Source organism: Colobus angolensis, unplaced genomic scaffold, assembly GCF_000951035.1.
Source record: "Colobus angolensis palliatus isolate OR3802 unplaced genomic scaffold, Cang.pa_1.0 Scaffold328, whole genome shotgun sequence".
In the NCBI taxonomy this organism is placed as follows: domain Eukaryota; kingdom Metazoa; phylum Chordata; class Mammalia; order Primates; family Cercopithecidae; genus Colobus; species Colobus angolensis.
Window position 1 is genome coordinate 3,312,243 of NW_012116577.1, and position 15,384 is coordinate 3,327,626.

At 41.0% G+C, this 15,384-nt stretch overlaps 1 protein-coding gene across 1 annotated transcript in view; it reads right to left on the reverse strand.

The window, feature by feature from the left end:
- PPM1K (protein phosphatase, Mg2+/Mn2+ dependent, 1K) overlaps positions 1–11,247 on the reverse strand; it is a 23,420-nt gene extending 12,173 nt beyond the window's left edge. The window contains exons 1-3 of the mRNA XM_011951833.1: positions 10,819–11,247; positions 4,553–5,051; positions 3,548–3,648 (exon numbers count right to left, since the gene is read on the reverse strand). Coding sequence (XP_011807223.1) covers positions 3,548–3,648; positions 4,553–4,992 — 541 coding nt within the window. The 5' untranslated portion in view covers positions 4,993–5,051; positions 10,819–11,247. The remainder of the gene's footprint in view (positions 1–3,547; positions 3,649–4,552; positions 5,052–10,818) is intronic.
- Between the last annotated feature and the right edge of the window lie 4,137 nt (positions 11,248–15,384).

The window sequence follows — 15,384 nt, forward strand, 5'->3', positions numbered from 1 at the left end:
AAAAAAAACAACAAAAGAAAGAAAGAAAAGAAAAGGGCTACCTGGGACCAAGCATGTTCAATATGCTCCATCTTCCCTTTTCTTTGTCACCATGTGTACAGTAAAGAAATGGGCAACATGGCACTGGCCAGGTAGAGAACGCATCTGCATAATAAAAGATTAGGGGTGGGTTTGGCCAGATTATGGAACGCTCTGCAAATTGCACACCTAGCCCTAACCAGTTTTTCATGTGCTATGCAAATGGCATACCTAGCCCTAACCAGTTTTTCGTGTACTATGCAAGTGGCACATCTGGTCCAACCAATCTTTTGTGCCCTATGTAAATCAGACACTGCCTCCTCAAGCTCACCCGTAAAGCCTACTGTACTGCACCATGGACTAGAAACCTGTTTGGGGCCCCTCTTTTTGAGGAGAGAGCTTTTCTCTTTCTTTCACCTATTAAGTCTCCACTCTTAACCTCACTCCTTGTGTGTCCTCGTCCTTGATTTCCTTGGCATGAAACAATGAAACTCAAGTATTACGTCAGATGAACAATGCTGCTTCGGTAGGACTGAGGGGCACGCCTCTCTTTCATACCTAAAATCTCACCATTAGTGATTCACTTCTATGGTTTAACTAAGCCTTTTTCAGGTGTCTGCTAATTAAAATTCAAATCCACCCAGGAGTGACAGCTCATTAAAATGCATACATTTTATTAACAATTTGAGTAAATCAGCTATATGATAATCAAAAGAAAAAATTACAGTAACTTCAGTGAGAAAGAGTAGGCAGTGGAGATCTCAGTTCAATCCAAATAATTATTGAGTACCTGCCAAGTTCTATGCAGGGTGCTGCACACTGGAGATTCAAAAATGAATAAGCCACAGTCCTTCACCTCACAGGAAGGGTTCAAGAGGAGGGGAAAGGGGTTAATACTAAAAGAGAAAAGATGAAAGAAACTGGAGAGGGTAAACTGCACTTACTACAAAATTTTGTTTCACTGGCACTGGTCCTATCTATATACATAGGCTGAAAAGAATATTATCCACTCTTATAATACTGATACTGCTTCAGTTCTTGCTAAAAACCAAAGTTTTAAACTTAAATAATAACTTTGAAATACAAAATGACATTTTAAAATATCCACAAATTGAACAGTTACACAACATATGGCATTCTATCTTTAGTGGCTTTAATGTATTTGATAAAACAGGCCCTAAATATCAAAAGACAATTTTTGCCATCTTTGAAGGCTTTGGCAACTTATTAAGAATAACATTTTTAAATGTTCTCAAAACACTAATTTTTAAAAAACACAGACCAATAAGAATATATACAAAATAAGATTTAATAACAAAATAAAATTTTAATAACAATTTAATAACAAAATAAGATTTAATAACTATTATAATAGACTTTTTCTTGTAGTACACACTAAGAGCACCATCCTTTCTTTCTCCATTATACTTTCAAACAAATTACCATTATAAGAAAAATCCATTTTAAAATATCTTAAGAATGTTCTGGGATCATTACCTCAAAGCATATGACAGAGGAATTAAATTAAATAATGCATTTTATTTTTTTATTACAAACAAATTAATTTTATTAAGAATAAAAAATATGGAACGCTTCCTGCACTTGTGTGCCATTCTTACACAAGGACCATGCTGATCTCTGTATCATTCCAATATTAGTGTATGTGCTGCTGAAGTCAGCATATGAATTACATTTTTGTGATTAATTTCTTTACATGACTAATTGTTTTTGTGACAAAGGTATCTTTAGAAAGTTTCTTTTAAGATAGGCAAGTTAATAAAATTCTTTAAGTTCAAAATTCTATTGAGTTATACTTTATTCAATAATAAAAGGAGTCCTGTCATATTTTACATCAAGTCAATCACTGTTTGGTTTAAGCATCTACATTGACTAGATACTTTTAAAAAAGGCTGATGGCACTGAGAAGGTCAGTGTTTTTGGTTGGTGGTCACATGCCTGGGATAAATTTGGACATTCTGATCCAAAAACCTGGCCCAGTAAGCTGCAGCTATTTACAGAACAGCTGGGGCACACCACTGGCACTACAGTCAATAAAAATTGTGGGGTGAGACATAGCCAGACTCACAGCCAACTTGGTTAATATGAAATAAGAGCATACCAAAATTCAGGAAGTAATAAAAATAAAACTGTAAGAAAACATTCTATTTCCTCTTCTCCTTCATGTGTTTTAACTATTTGGAACAAGAGCTAAATCTTATGCATAAAGTTACCTCTTTCAACTTCTGTCTTCTTAAAGGTAAGGATCCCGTTGAAAGAAAAAAAAAATTCCAAACGAATGAGAGAAAAGAAAATGGGCCTAAATATCTACAAACTGGAAAACATATCCCTGAACAGAGTGGACTGTAATGCTTTCCTGAGGACTGTGATAGTAAGGTTCTCAAAAAAACCTCAGGAAAAATCTCAAGATGGTAAATAGAACCATCCCAGAGTTACTTTCTCCTTTCCTCATGAGAGGAGAGAGAGAATGCTGGTTGTCAGGAAAATCTCAGCCCTAACTCTGAACTGACCTTGACCATTCTAATCTTCAGTTCCTTCACTGTGAAATGCAGAGAATCTCTATCCTTATGTATTCCAACTGAAGACTGTGAAAATGACATTTCTGTGGTGCACGTGGTTTTTTGTTTTTTGTGGGTTTTTTTGGTTTTCTTTTTTTAGAAAAGGATGAACCAAATATAGATCAAGATTACTGCATGATTCATTTTCAAATCATTTACAAGGTTACATGCACACATTCATTTCACTGGTACAGAAATTTTCAGGGTTAACTTTAACAGCAAAAGATTTGAGGTTAGCTAACTAAAAAACATTTGCTGTATTTTCCTGAAATGGTTTTGATAAATTTAGTCAAAACCAGAAACATTTCACTTTCAAAATTTAAGGACATGCAGTATACACAAAATTTTAAATTCAGCTAGCATGCCCTTATGCTGAAAATATCACTAGTTACCAGAAGAAAGCTGCAAGATTGAGCTTTTCAAGAAGTGACAGAAAAATATTTTCCTTCTAATTATACAAATTAGTGCATATTAACATTGTATTTTTCTATTTAGGACCTATTTGCAATTTTTTTCTTGTTGGACAATGACTATCCTAGCTAGATGTGATTACCCTGTAGTGTATTTCAGCACTTGGTCACCAGATCCATCTAAAAAAACACAAAAACTCAAAACAAAACTCATAGTATGGGCATTTTGTCCATAAAATGAGCAAATAGATTAAACATTTTTTAAATCTTTTAAAAACTAAAGTACAACATCAGAACTGTTTTGGGGCTTCTCTTTCTGAAGAACTCTCCAATATATTTCATTTAAAAGTTAGGTATTAACATTAATTTGGATTCCCAACTGCATTTAATGTGATTCTTCATATAAACTCATTTCTATATAAATCCTTACAAACAATTGTACATTAAAATCCCCTCCCCCAAAGGACTTAAATTGTTGCCTTTTTACTCCTCCCCCACCCCACATACTCCCTAGGACCCAAGCAATGTGACAGTTTTACATACCATCAGCAGATAGGCGGGCATGACTCGAAAAGGCTTTATCTATTTCTAGGAAAGCCAAGATCAACACAGTTTCCAAGTTCTTCTCCTTAGGAAGCAAATCCCTTTGTGGGGAGGAAAAAAAAAGAGCCTCAAACAATCATTTTACAATAGGTTTCTCTCCTCACTGTTACTCTAGCTAGCAGTCATTCCACACAATGGGCCTCATGATTTTCCGGTCAAATGCTGAAGACTTACTGGCTAAGGAATACTTATTGAGAATCCACTAAGCATCAGGCACTGTGATAAGCTTTTAAGGGCACAAAAATGAAAGTCCAAGTCCTTGTCCTTGAAGAATTAATCCTCACTACCACAACTCTGAGAGGTCAAGAGTTCCTTCCTATTATGAGTTCTTTCGTGGAATGAAGTATACACAGGAAGTCAAGAAATGGTCACTGGGAAGTCAAATATAGTCACATGGTCATAACTCCATCACGTGTTCTCCCTCTTTCGATTTTAGCAGTAATGTGATCCTCAAAAATGCATTAATAATAGTTGAAGTAAATAAACTGAAGACCTCCAAAATGCCTGCATTAAATGCATTTTTCCCACACTAATGCCAATCATCCAAAGCTATTTTCAACAAGTCAAGTATTCAAAGCTATTCACACCACTTGAAAGAGTAATTACCATTTACTGAAGCACTTAGACGTCCTACACTGATGGGAGTAAATGCTTCTCATAGGTTATCTCATGTACATTATGCTACTTCACTTAAAATAATCACAAATTAAGTGCCATAAATTTTGGTTAATGCTTTCCCCAGGGGAGTTGTTAAAACATGCATTTCTGAAATTGTGATAACCATAAGAAATAAATGGCACACTTAACTACTGTTCATTCATGAAGCAGCAGCATGCAATCACTCAAGTAACTATGTTTACCCTGGAAGCCTCAGTCAAAGAGTGAAAGTTTAAGTAGGAAGCATGGGGGAACTGCAAAGTCAGGAGTGAAAGTCATTGTACATACATAATACATTTCTCCATGTGGGTATGACAGAAATCAGCTGCTGCAGGTCCACCGTGTCCATCATACACTGCAAAGTACAGGACCTCATCTGTCAGCTGAGCGAAGTCAAATCGATCTTCATTCTCTTTCCGTTTGCCAATCTGTGAGGCGCACCCCACATTTTCCAAGCTGATTTTGGGAATTGGCTTGCCATACTTAATGCTGGGTGGCAGCAGAATTGGCTCATCAATGCGGTTATCCCAGATCCCAAAATTGTCCCAGGTAGCTGGACTCCCACTACCGTCTGGGTCAAACCGAGAACACCTAGGCTCTGAAGTGGAGCTGTGGCACGTGGGTGTCACCCGCCTGTCGTCCTGCAGCAGGCGGGAGCTTAGCAGCACTCTCCTTCTCACCTGGTTCCCACCACTTCTGACCAAAGTAATTAAGGCAGCTGTTGACATAACTCAGCTCCAAAGGACTCAGTGATGAGGGAAAGGTCAATGGAACAATAATGGAATGTCTTCAAGAAAAATGATGCAAGTTGCAGGGGACAGAGGGAGAGAGGGGGAGAGGAGGAGAGGAAAAGGGGGAGGGAGAGAGAGAGACCATCAGAAATTTTGAATATAACTGATATGTCATCAAATATTACCAAAAATGAAGGTCATAAAGGATTTGACAGAAAATACATATATTTATGTTCTATATTGGGTAGGCATCCAATAGCCTACTTCTAAGAACAGTGGATCAAAAATGAATCGATTTTCCTACCCCATTCACAGCATTTAAATTCTATTAAAATTTGATGGTGTGCACATACACAGAACATGTGTCTCTTAAACTTGAACCTGCCATCACTTGTTAAAATGCAGGTTCTGACCCAGTGGCTATGAGGTGGAGTCACTCTGCATTTCTAACCAATACCCTGGTGATACGGAAGCTGCTCGTCTGCAAGTTACACTTCCAGTAGCAAGGACACAGAATATAGGTATAAATAAATATACTTCCCTTCATTAACTCTATTGCTTTCGAGAAAAGGTAGGGGTAAATATTAACAATAGCAACAAAGTCTCTTCAAGAAAAAATAACAGGCTAATAGAATACTTAAAATAGTTCTGTTTCCAAAGAATGGCCAAGTTTTAGCAAAAACATAATCTAGGATAAATCTAAGTTTTATTTTAAGATTTCTCAACCTACGAAACTTTACACACTATATTACTATGGTAAATATAAATTGGTGTGCAAACACCCCAGAGGCACAAAGATAAGCCAGTTTCATTGCTCCCCTTCCTGGTAGACTCTCTCACTAGGAGAGTGTGTGGGTGTGATCTCAGGAACCTGGCAGCACTGCATTTGTGACAAGCAGCCCTGATTTCTGAACAAGTGAACTATGTATTTACATTCACAACTGCAGCTCTCCTTTCCCCGACCCTAGCAACCCACCAACACTTGAGACTACACTTCTTTGAAACTATTACTTTATACCCCCATTTCTGGACTCCACCCCGAAACTCAATCCTAAAGCCTCTCTTGGCATTACAGGGTGTTATTCCTACCTGAATGGGGAATTCCTACCCCGCTGCAGGTAAGGCTGTTTCTGGAAATTTTCCATACAAATAAAAAATTTGTCTCCATAGGATTTTGTTCTATTACTTTATTCATTTAAAATCAACTTAAAAAGATGGCAGAATACTAAGATTTGATGATGTTGGTGGATGGTCTACAGATATTATATTATTCTCAATCCTATGTTTATATTATTTCACAATAAAAAATGAACTTGAAAAAAATGTGTCTTTCCAAAAGGTATAAACATACACAAATGAAACCCAGCTTGAGTGCAGTTAGGAGAAAATGCACTACAGATTTCAAACAATTACTTTCAAGTGAATTTTTGGAAATCAGTCTAGCTATGTATAGGGAAGGCCATTACTTCTTTTGGTGGGTAAAACAGGCAAAAGAAAGAATAAGGTTCCAAAGAACATCCTTAGACATTTATTTGCTTTAATTTCTTGTAGAGATGGGTTCTCACTTTGTTGCCCAGTCTGCTCTTGAACTCCTGACTTCAAGTGATCCTCCCACCTCAGCCTTCCAAAGAATTGGAATTACAAGCATGCACCACAGAGCCTGGCCTCAATCTTTGGATATTTAAGCAATAAAAAATATATGAGCTCTGCCACAACAGAATTTAGAATAAAGATGGCCACCAAAACAAGTAATGTATCATCAAAGACTTAGGAAGTCACCCCTTCTTGGCCTTTTGGCCAAGATCCTGCATATAAGGCTGAAATTCATTTCTTTATAAGACAACATTGGTGGGGGGTTGGAGAGTGGCAGAGACACAGCATCTCTGGTTATTAAAGAGAAGTAACATGGCTAGACCTGTACAGGCTCACACCTGTAACCCCAGCACTTTGAGAGCCCAAGGCGGGCAAATCACTTGAGAACAGGAGTTGGAGACCAGCCATTGGCAACCCTGTCTCCACTGAAAATACAAAAATAAGCTAGGCATGGTTCCGCATGCCTATAGTCCCAGCTACTCAGGGGGCTGAGGTGGGAGGATTGCTTGAGCCCAGGAATTTGAGACTATCCTGGGCAACATGGTGAAACCCTATCTCTACAAAAATGAGGTGGACGGATTGCTTGAGCCTGGGAGGCGGAGGCTGCAGTGAGCCGAGATCACACCACTGCACTCCAGCCTGGGCGATAGAGCAAGACGCTGCCTATTTAAAAAAAGAAAAAGAGAGTGAGAGAGAGAAATAACACATTCCATTGTAAGAGATGTTTGTTCTTTTGCTTCTAATTGAGAGCTAGATTTTATTCAGCAACAATTATGGATTCAAGCCAGCAATGGTGTGTTAAAAAAAAAATTTATAAAACCAATTATGTTAACTACAGTTGATGAATTGAGATTTCAAACTATAATACAATCTACCCGGTAATAGACATACTAATTATTTGGCGATAATTCCCAAAGCAGCTTTATATCATATAGGAAAAAAAAGAACTTTAAATAAACACATTTATTAGAAAATATTCATATTTGAAGAGTTAACTTGAGATTAGCAAAATACTATTGTTTTGGCTTCAGTCTGAAAGTATATATGCCATATTCAGCCTTGGGTTACTTCGCAGTCATGCACCTACTTTAAACCAGAGTTCTGGAATTACAAATAAACAAATATTAAAGTTTTTCTGCAGCCCTTCTAGTATATTCTTGCCTTTTTATCTCCTTTTATCCTCCCCCCAATTTTTTTTTTAAATAATAAAGTAGAACTGCATTCTAACAGAGAACAAATATCCACTGGAAACATTTTTAAGAAATGAGATAAAATGCAAATTGAGCACTTTCTGTAAGGTTAAAAACCTGCATATTTTAAAATCAATCATCAACCTGGCATCCTTCCTCGTGCGTGTATTGTTTCTATAATCATCTCAGAAAGCAGGCAGTCATAGGAAAACACCTACTTTAAGACATGTTATTGACAGACATGAAATGTGACCCAGATATATAGCTAGTTTAAAACAAACAAACAAACAAACAAAAACAGGTCAGCATTGCTTAGGTAAACAAGAGATGTTATGAAGTGAGTCCATGTGCTTTTCCATCTGCAATGTAACTAAATCATACCAATCCCCTCCATATTCCCTAAGAAACAATTCAAAGGCAGCTGGAGTTCCCAAAGTAAAAAACAACTTTGAATTAAACCTGCACATTAAGAAAACTCCTCCTCCAGAGCTTCAAAATCGGGATCTGCCATCACAGACCCCACAGCTCTGCTGATGCCCATAGAAATGACTATGCTTTGACGAGGAAGGCAAGGGGAGTAGAACTTGTGATGTGAAAAATGAAAACCTTAAGGAAAAAAAAAAAAGCAATCAGTGTTCTCTACAACAAAAGAGTGGAGAACAAATTAGCAAACATCTAAGAATTGTCTTTGTCAGTTCAGCAATTAAAAATTGGAATGAGTTCATTATTCTGCAGACTAAGAGAGAGAAGGAATCTTTTCAAGTAAGCAGGGGAGATTTAGCTCAATCTTTTAATCGGAAAACATGGCTACTTTATTTTTATAAACCATTTTAACATTATATTCAATCTTCGGAAGTCAAGTCATCCAAGAGGAAAGCACTGTCTCTGGCAGGAAGGTGTACTGGATTTGAATTAAACTGTTCTTGTACGTTAAAAGCAGGTCAAAAGGGCAGTCTAAGCACATGCTAACATTATTCAGGAGTTGAGTTCTGAAACCTGCTTAGATTTTATCCCTCTAGAAAAAATATTTTAAGAAAGCATTCCTATCTGCCCATTGTGAAGTGGCATTTAGGTATCTACAACTTCCACAATGAGAACACAGCCATTTTAAATATTCTTAAACCAAATATTTACTTATGGACCTTTTTAGAAAATCAATTAAAGCATCCCAGTGAATTCAAATAGTATGGAAATTTCCAGAATGTATTTCAGCTAATTTGGACCCCAATACCTTCTTTATCAATACCCTGCCAGGAGGAAGGGAAAGAAAATTTACTGCTATACCTGAGGGGAAAAAGGAAAAAAACAATAAAAACTCCAAAGGACTCCCCTTAGGTTTAATGTGAATATTTCTATGTTCAGATACCTGACTGGAGAAAAGCGCTGAAATGTGAGCAGAGAAAAGTACTCAGTATTCTATTCCCATAGATATCTTTTCAGACACATTAGTAAATATGCATACAAGCCACAGACTATATCCCAAACCTGTAACTTGATAATGCCTTTAAGAACTTTCCTTCACAGTCTATTATGTCACCAGCCACTCTCCTCTCTTCTTTCCTGGTCTCTTAGGACTCCAGTCAAGGAAGTTGCCTGGGTGATTAGCAGTAATGACTAAGGTTGCAAGAAAAAAATCATTAGCGAGAACTCACTACTCAAATATTATAACTAAAGTATTCTATCAGGCACACACACTCACACATGCTGCTCTTCTTCCTGTCACGGCTGCCTAACTCGAATACCACGGACCATGGCTGTTTTTCTTTTTCTTTCTGTGACAGGGTCTCGCTCTGTCGCCCAGACTGGAGCGCAATGGTGCGATCTCGGCTCACTGCAGCCTCGACCACCCAGGCTCAAGCAATCCTCCCACCTCAACCTCCGGGGCTGGGACCGCAGGCACATGCCACCATGCCCGGGTAATTTTTGTATTTTTTTGTAGAGCCGAAGGTTTCGCTATGTTGCCCAGGCTGGTCTCGAACTCCTCGGCTGAAGCCCGCTTTGGCCTCCCAAAGTGCTGGGAGCCACTGCGCCTGGCCTCATTGCTCTTTTTCATGGTCATTGTAATCTGTCACTTGAGTCGCCCATTCTGAAACCTAAGGACCACCTCATTCCTCCGCCCTGACGGAAAGAACCTAAGAGGCCTTGCTGCACGTTAATAGTGGGAGGCTCAGAAAAGCCAGTGGAGCTTTAGAGACTGCAAATTCCCTGGCTACTTCCACCTGGAACTTCTTTGTCACCTTCGATGAATTCTCTCATCTACAGAAAGCAGCTGCTGAAAAGACATCACCAGCTACAAGGCCTTGAGTACTACAATGCTCACCGCGCAAAGTAAAACCCAAGTCTTCGGATCAAAACCAGTCGGGGCTGTGCATCCTTCCCGATGTCGGACCTCCTGAAAAGCTCGGTTGTGGACAGCTCAGGATCCTGGGCTCGGCTCGCTGGCCCTCACAGGCGAGTGGCCAGGGTGACACACGGCGGGAAGAACACACGCCTGCCCGCCTGCCTGTGAAGCCTCGCAGATGGCTGGGCTCCCTCGGCACCTTCCGCCGCCAGGTCTCCGCCTCCCAACCTCCCTCTGGGCGTACCGAGCCCGCTGTCGCCACATTTCCCTCGCCAGGGTGGCGACGCGGCGCCCACCCCGTAGCATCCTCGCTTCCGGAGCCTCGGGCAAGGGTCTCCAGTCCCGGCCCACCGACCCTGCCCCGCTCGCGCCGCGCTGGCCCTCCAGCCTGCGGCCACATTCTAGGCCAAGCGCAGTCTGGGCTGGAAACCAGCCGCCTGGGGCGCAGGCAGCCAAGCTGGGCCCCGCCCCACCCGGACGAGCTGCTCCTGACCTCCAAAGGGAAGAAAGCGGCGCTCTGAGAACCCAGAGAGACCGCCGGCCAAGCACCGACTCAGGGGGCGGGGGAACGGAAATCGACGTCTCCCCTTCGCCCTCCCGGGAAACCCTTCTCCGTTTACTCTCCATTCCGCGACAGCCAATAAAGAACAGAATACACGGTTAGCAGAAATAAATGAATTGCACTCTCTAGGCTCTTACCTCTGGATGGCTACGTCCTGAAAAATGTTTTAATTAGCTAACGGAGGGCGAGGAAAAGGCTTTCTAGGTCGGTAAATAAGAGTGCCTTCTCCGTTGTCTCGGAGCCCCGAAGCAAGCAGTCAAAGCGGCCACTGCCTTGCCTGCTGGAAATTCTCGAAAATTTTTCTCCCGCAGCTGACCAGATGGAGAGGAAGAAGTCTGTTCCCGCTGACTGACAGCAGATCCAGCCAGTCGGCGCTCGGCGAGACGATTGGCCCGCCGCCTGGGCCCTCGATCGCAGCCAATCACAGATGCCGATGGGAACGAGCCTCCCCGCGGCTGCTATTTGACTTCGCACGCAGTCCTCTAGCTGCGTGGCGGAACGACATCGCCCTGGGCCAGTGGTGGCTCGCGGCGGCGCCCCGCCCTCCCGAGGTTGGCTCCCCAGCCAAAGAGGGGGCGCGCTTGGGCGGTGGGTGGAGCCGCGAGTCTTGGTACCCCGCCAGCGGGCGGAGCGCCGAGGTGGTTTCGCTTCGGCCAAAGGGACTGTGGTTGTGACCGCCAGTACACCGAGAACGGAATGCCAACACTGCCTGGGCTTAGAGCTTGAAAGGCATCTGATTTCACTGCCATGTCTTTGAAAAGTAGTGCACAGTGCAGTGTTCTTCGTGGCTTAACAGGTATCTTGTGATCTTTCGGAAATGTCCATTCATTCAACAAGTATTTCTGTGTTTATTGAAGGACGTCTTGTATGCTAGGCATTTGCTAGGCACTGGGGATACGCCCCTAACACAGATAGACGTGATAGCTACCCTCATAGAATTTTCAGTCTAACAAGAGGGAGAAAACCAACAAGTAAACAAGCTCATAGAATAGTAACTAATCATGTCAAGAAAAGAAATAGACGTGGTGTGGACACTGGGGGATGACTTCAGATACGGTTGTTATATGAGAACCTTATAAAATGGCATTTAAACAGTCAGTCATTCAGCTTTGGAACCAATAAAATGATGAATTGTTCTGGGCAGAGGGGACAACAGACAAAGGTCTCTAGGTGGGACAGCCCAGCGTTTTGGAAGAACAGAAAGAAAGCCAAAGTGTCCTCAGCATATGGAGGGAGGGGAAGAGCAGCATGATGTGAGGGAGATGAGGCAGATGGGGGCTTGGAGTTGGCATTACATTTTAAATTTAATGGGCTTCTATTGAGGCATTCGAAAAAAAGAAATGAAAGGATCTGGGTTTAGACTTTACATCACTTTGGTTAGTGTGCAAAGAACAGTTAAAATAAGCTATTGGGAAACTGATTAGGAGATTATGACAGATGAAATGTAAGGTGGAAGATGACTTGGATTCAACTATGACAATGGCACTGAAGGGAGAGAAAAGCAGAGAGATTAGAGATTTTAAATATAAAGAATTAACTTGATTTGGCATTTTAGTTATTCTAGGCCAGGGACAACTGTTCTGAATCCAGTGCATTTAATAACCCGGTTAGAGAGTGACTTTCACATTGATGGCTCACAGATTATAGTAATAACCTTGAGTAATATTATGTTGAGTTGACATCTTTTCATAGACTTCCTGGATTTTTTTCTTTTTTCTTTTTTTCTTTTTCTTGAGACAGGGTTTTACTTCTGCCCAGGCTGGAGTGAAGTGACACTGTCTCAGCTCACTGAAACCTCTGCTTCCCAGGCTCAAGTGAACCTCCTCTTCAGCCTCCCAAGTGCTGGGACTACAGGCACGCTCAACCATACACAGCTATGTTTATATTTTTTGTAGAGATGGGGCTTCCCCATGTTGCCCAGGCTGGTCTTGAACTCCTGAACTCAAGCAATCCACCCACATCAGCCTCCCAAAGTGCTGGAATTACAGGCATGAGCTGCTGTGCCTGGCCTGGAATTTAAAAACATAAAAATTTTATTGAAATATGTGTCTTAAAAAGTGCACATATCCTAAGTGTAGACAGCTCCATGAATTTTCACAGTCTGCAGACACCTTTGTATCCAGCACCCAGATCAAGGAACAAAACATTATTAATATCTGGAAACCCCATCAACCTGCCTTCCAACCTGCCTTCTTCCAAGGGAGTTTCTATGCTGACTTTCAATAGCATAGGTAGTTTTGCCTGTCTTTATATTGTTATATATAAAGACATAAAGTGTGCGTTCTTTTGGTTTTGGCTACTTGCACTCAACATTACACTTGTAAGATTCTTCCATATTGTTGTATGCAGTTGTAGATCATTTTGTTTTCCATTCTGTGGATATACTGTAATTTACGAATTCATTCTTCTGATGGGCATTAGGGCAGTTTGCCATTTAGAGCCATTATAGATAGTGCTACTGTGAGCAGTCTAGTACATATCTCTTGGTGATGACCTTTTCATTTGATGGAGTATTTTGGTAGCTGAGTTAGAATAGTTTTAAAAAATCTTTTCATCAGTAATGCAGTATCATGTGTTGCAGTATCTCAATCATTTGGATTAAAATTTGGTGCAGATAATGAAGGACTTTGCTTTCACAAATGTGAAAAATTTTGGCAACAAGAAAGAAGAAAGATGTGGGAAATTTTAAGCTTGGAAGTGTAAAATATTTTGAATTGTCCTGGAGTTTTGACCTTTTTTATAACCACTTGCATGCCCAGCATCTGAGAACATCATGACTTTGCAAAATCCTTGTACCATAACAGACTGGAATCCACAGTCATATGATAAGCAAAGCCACTTAGGCTGTTCTGAAGAATATCTTTGATACTAAAACAGTCCTTGAAATTACCTTTGAAAATCACACCATTTCACACTCTACCACAGCTCATTAAAATTAAAGCCAGCAGTTTACTTCTTATGAATTACATGCTTCTGGGTTTGAATCTCTGAAGCATAGTTAAATACACTACAAAAAGAATTCATGGCTAGCACAGTGGCTCATGCCTGTAATCCCAGCACTTTGGGAAGCTAAGGTTGCCAATCACTTGAGCTGGGAGTTCGAGACTAGCCTGGGCAACATGTCAAAACCTTGGTCTCTACAAAAAAATATAAAAATGAGCCAGGCATGGTAGCACATACCTGTGATCCCAGCTACTGGGGAGGGTGAGGTGGGAGGATCACCTGAGCCCAGGAGGTCCAGGCTGCAGTGAACCATGATCTCACTACTGTACTCTAGCCTAGGTGGCAGAGTGAGACCCTGTCTTAAAAAAAAAAGAAAAAGAAAAAAGGCTGGGTGCAGTGGCTCACGCCTGTAATCCCAGCACTTTGGGGGGCCGACATGGTGGATCACAAGGTCAGGAGATCGAGACCATCCAGGCTAACACGGTGAAACCCTGTCTCTACAAAAAATACAAAAAATTAGCCGGGCGAGGTGGCGGTCGCCTGTAGTCCCAGCTACTCAGGAGGCTGAGGCAGGAGAATGGCGTGAACCTGGGAGGCGGAGTTTGCAGTGAGCCGAGATCACATTGCCTCACTCCAGCCTGGGCAACAGAGCAAGACTCCGTCTCAAAAAAAAAAAAAAAAAGTCGCAATTATTTGTACATCAAACCCTCATGACATGCAGTTTATCTATATAAGAAACCTGTTCATGTACCCCAGAACCTAAAATAAAAGCTTTTAAAACTGTGAATAATGTGTAAAGGAAATCATTATTTGGTATTTGACAAAAAATTAAAAAATGAAAAAGAATTCACCACAGAGGCTGACGTGGCATGACAGATCACTGCACAATGTACAAAATAATCAAGGGGATACAGCACTCCATATACTCAGTAAGTTGAGCTACTTCTTTATTCAGTTCATATTTTATTTTATTTACTTATTTTTTTCTAGAGACAGGGTCTCCCTGTGTTCCCCAGGCTGGAGTGAAGGGACTATTCACAAGTGTGATAATAGTGCACTATAGGCTTGAACTCCTGGGCTCAAGTGATTCTCCCGCCTCACTGGAGTAGCTAGGACAACAGGCATTCACCACTGTACCCAGCTCAGTTTATGTTTTAAAGAATTGAACCATCTGCTGAAAACCACTGGCTATCAGAAAATTAGGCCCAAAACAATTCATAGGGCTTTGAATGGGTGGGTGGTATGTATAACTGCAGAATTATTAATACTCATTAATGAATCATTTGTTGTTAAAATTAGATATGGACATTTTTGTATACTTAGAATCAGCAATTTTCTAGAAAAGTATCTGTATGCTACTTTGGCTTCATGCCTAAAACATGGACCTGGGATACTAGGATGTATTTTTTCCACAGTTCAGGTTACTCTGTCCTGAATTACTAGGCCAGATGTCCCTTCTCTGTGTTACCAGGATAATTGCCAAAACACTGACCTAGAGAAATTTTAGGCCTGTCACAGTGGCTCATCCCTGTAATCCCACCACTTTTGGAGGCCAAGGCAGGAAGATAGCTTGAGGCCAGGAATTCAAGACCAGCTTGGGCAACACTGTGAGACCCCTGTTCTACCAAAAAAGAAAAAAAAAAAAAAAAGACTAGCCAGACATCGTGCTGCATGCCTGTAGTCTCAACGACTTGAGACGCTGAGGTGGGAGGATGACTGGATCCCAGGAGTTCGGGTTGCAGTGCGCTATGACCATGCCA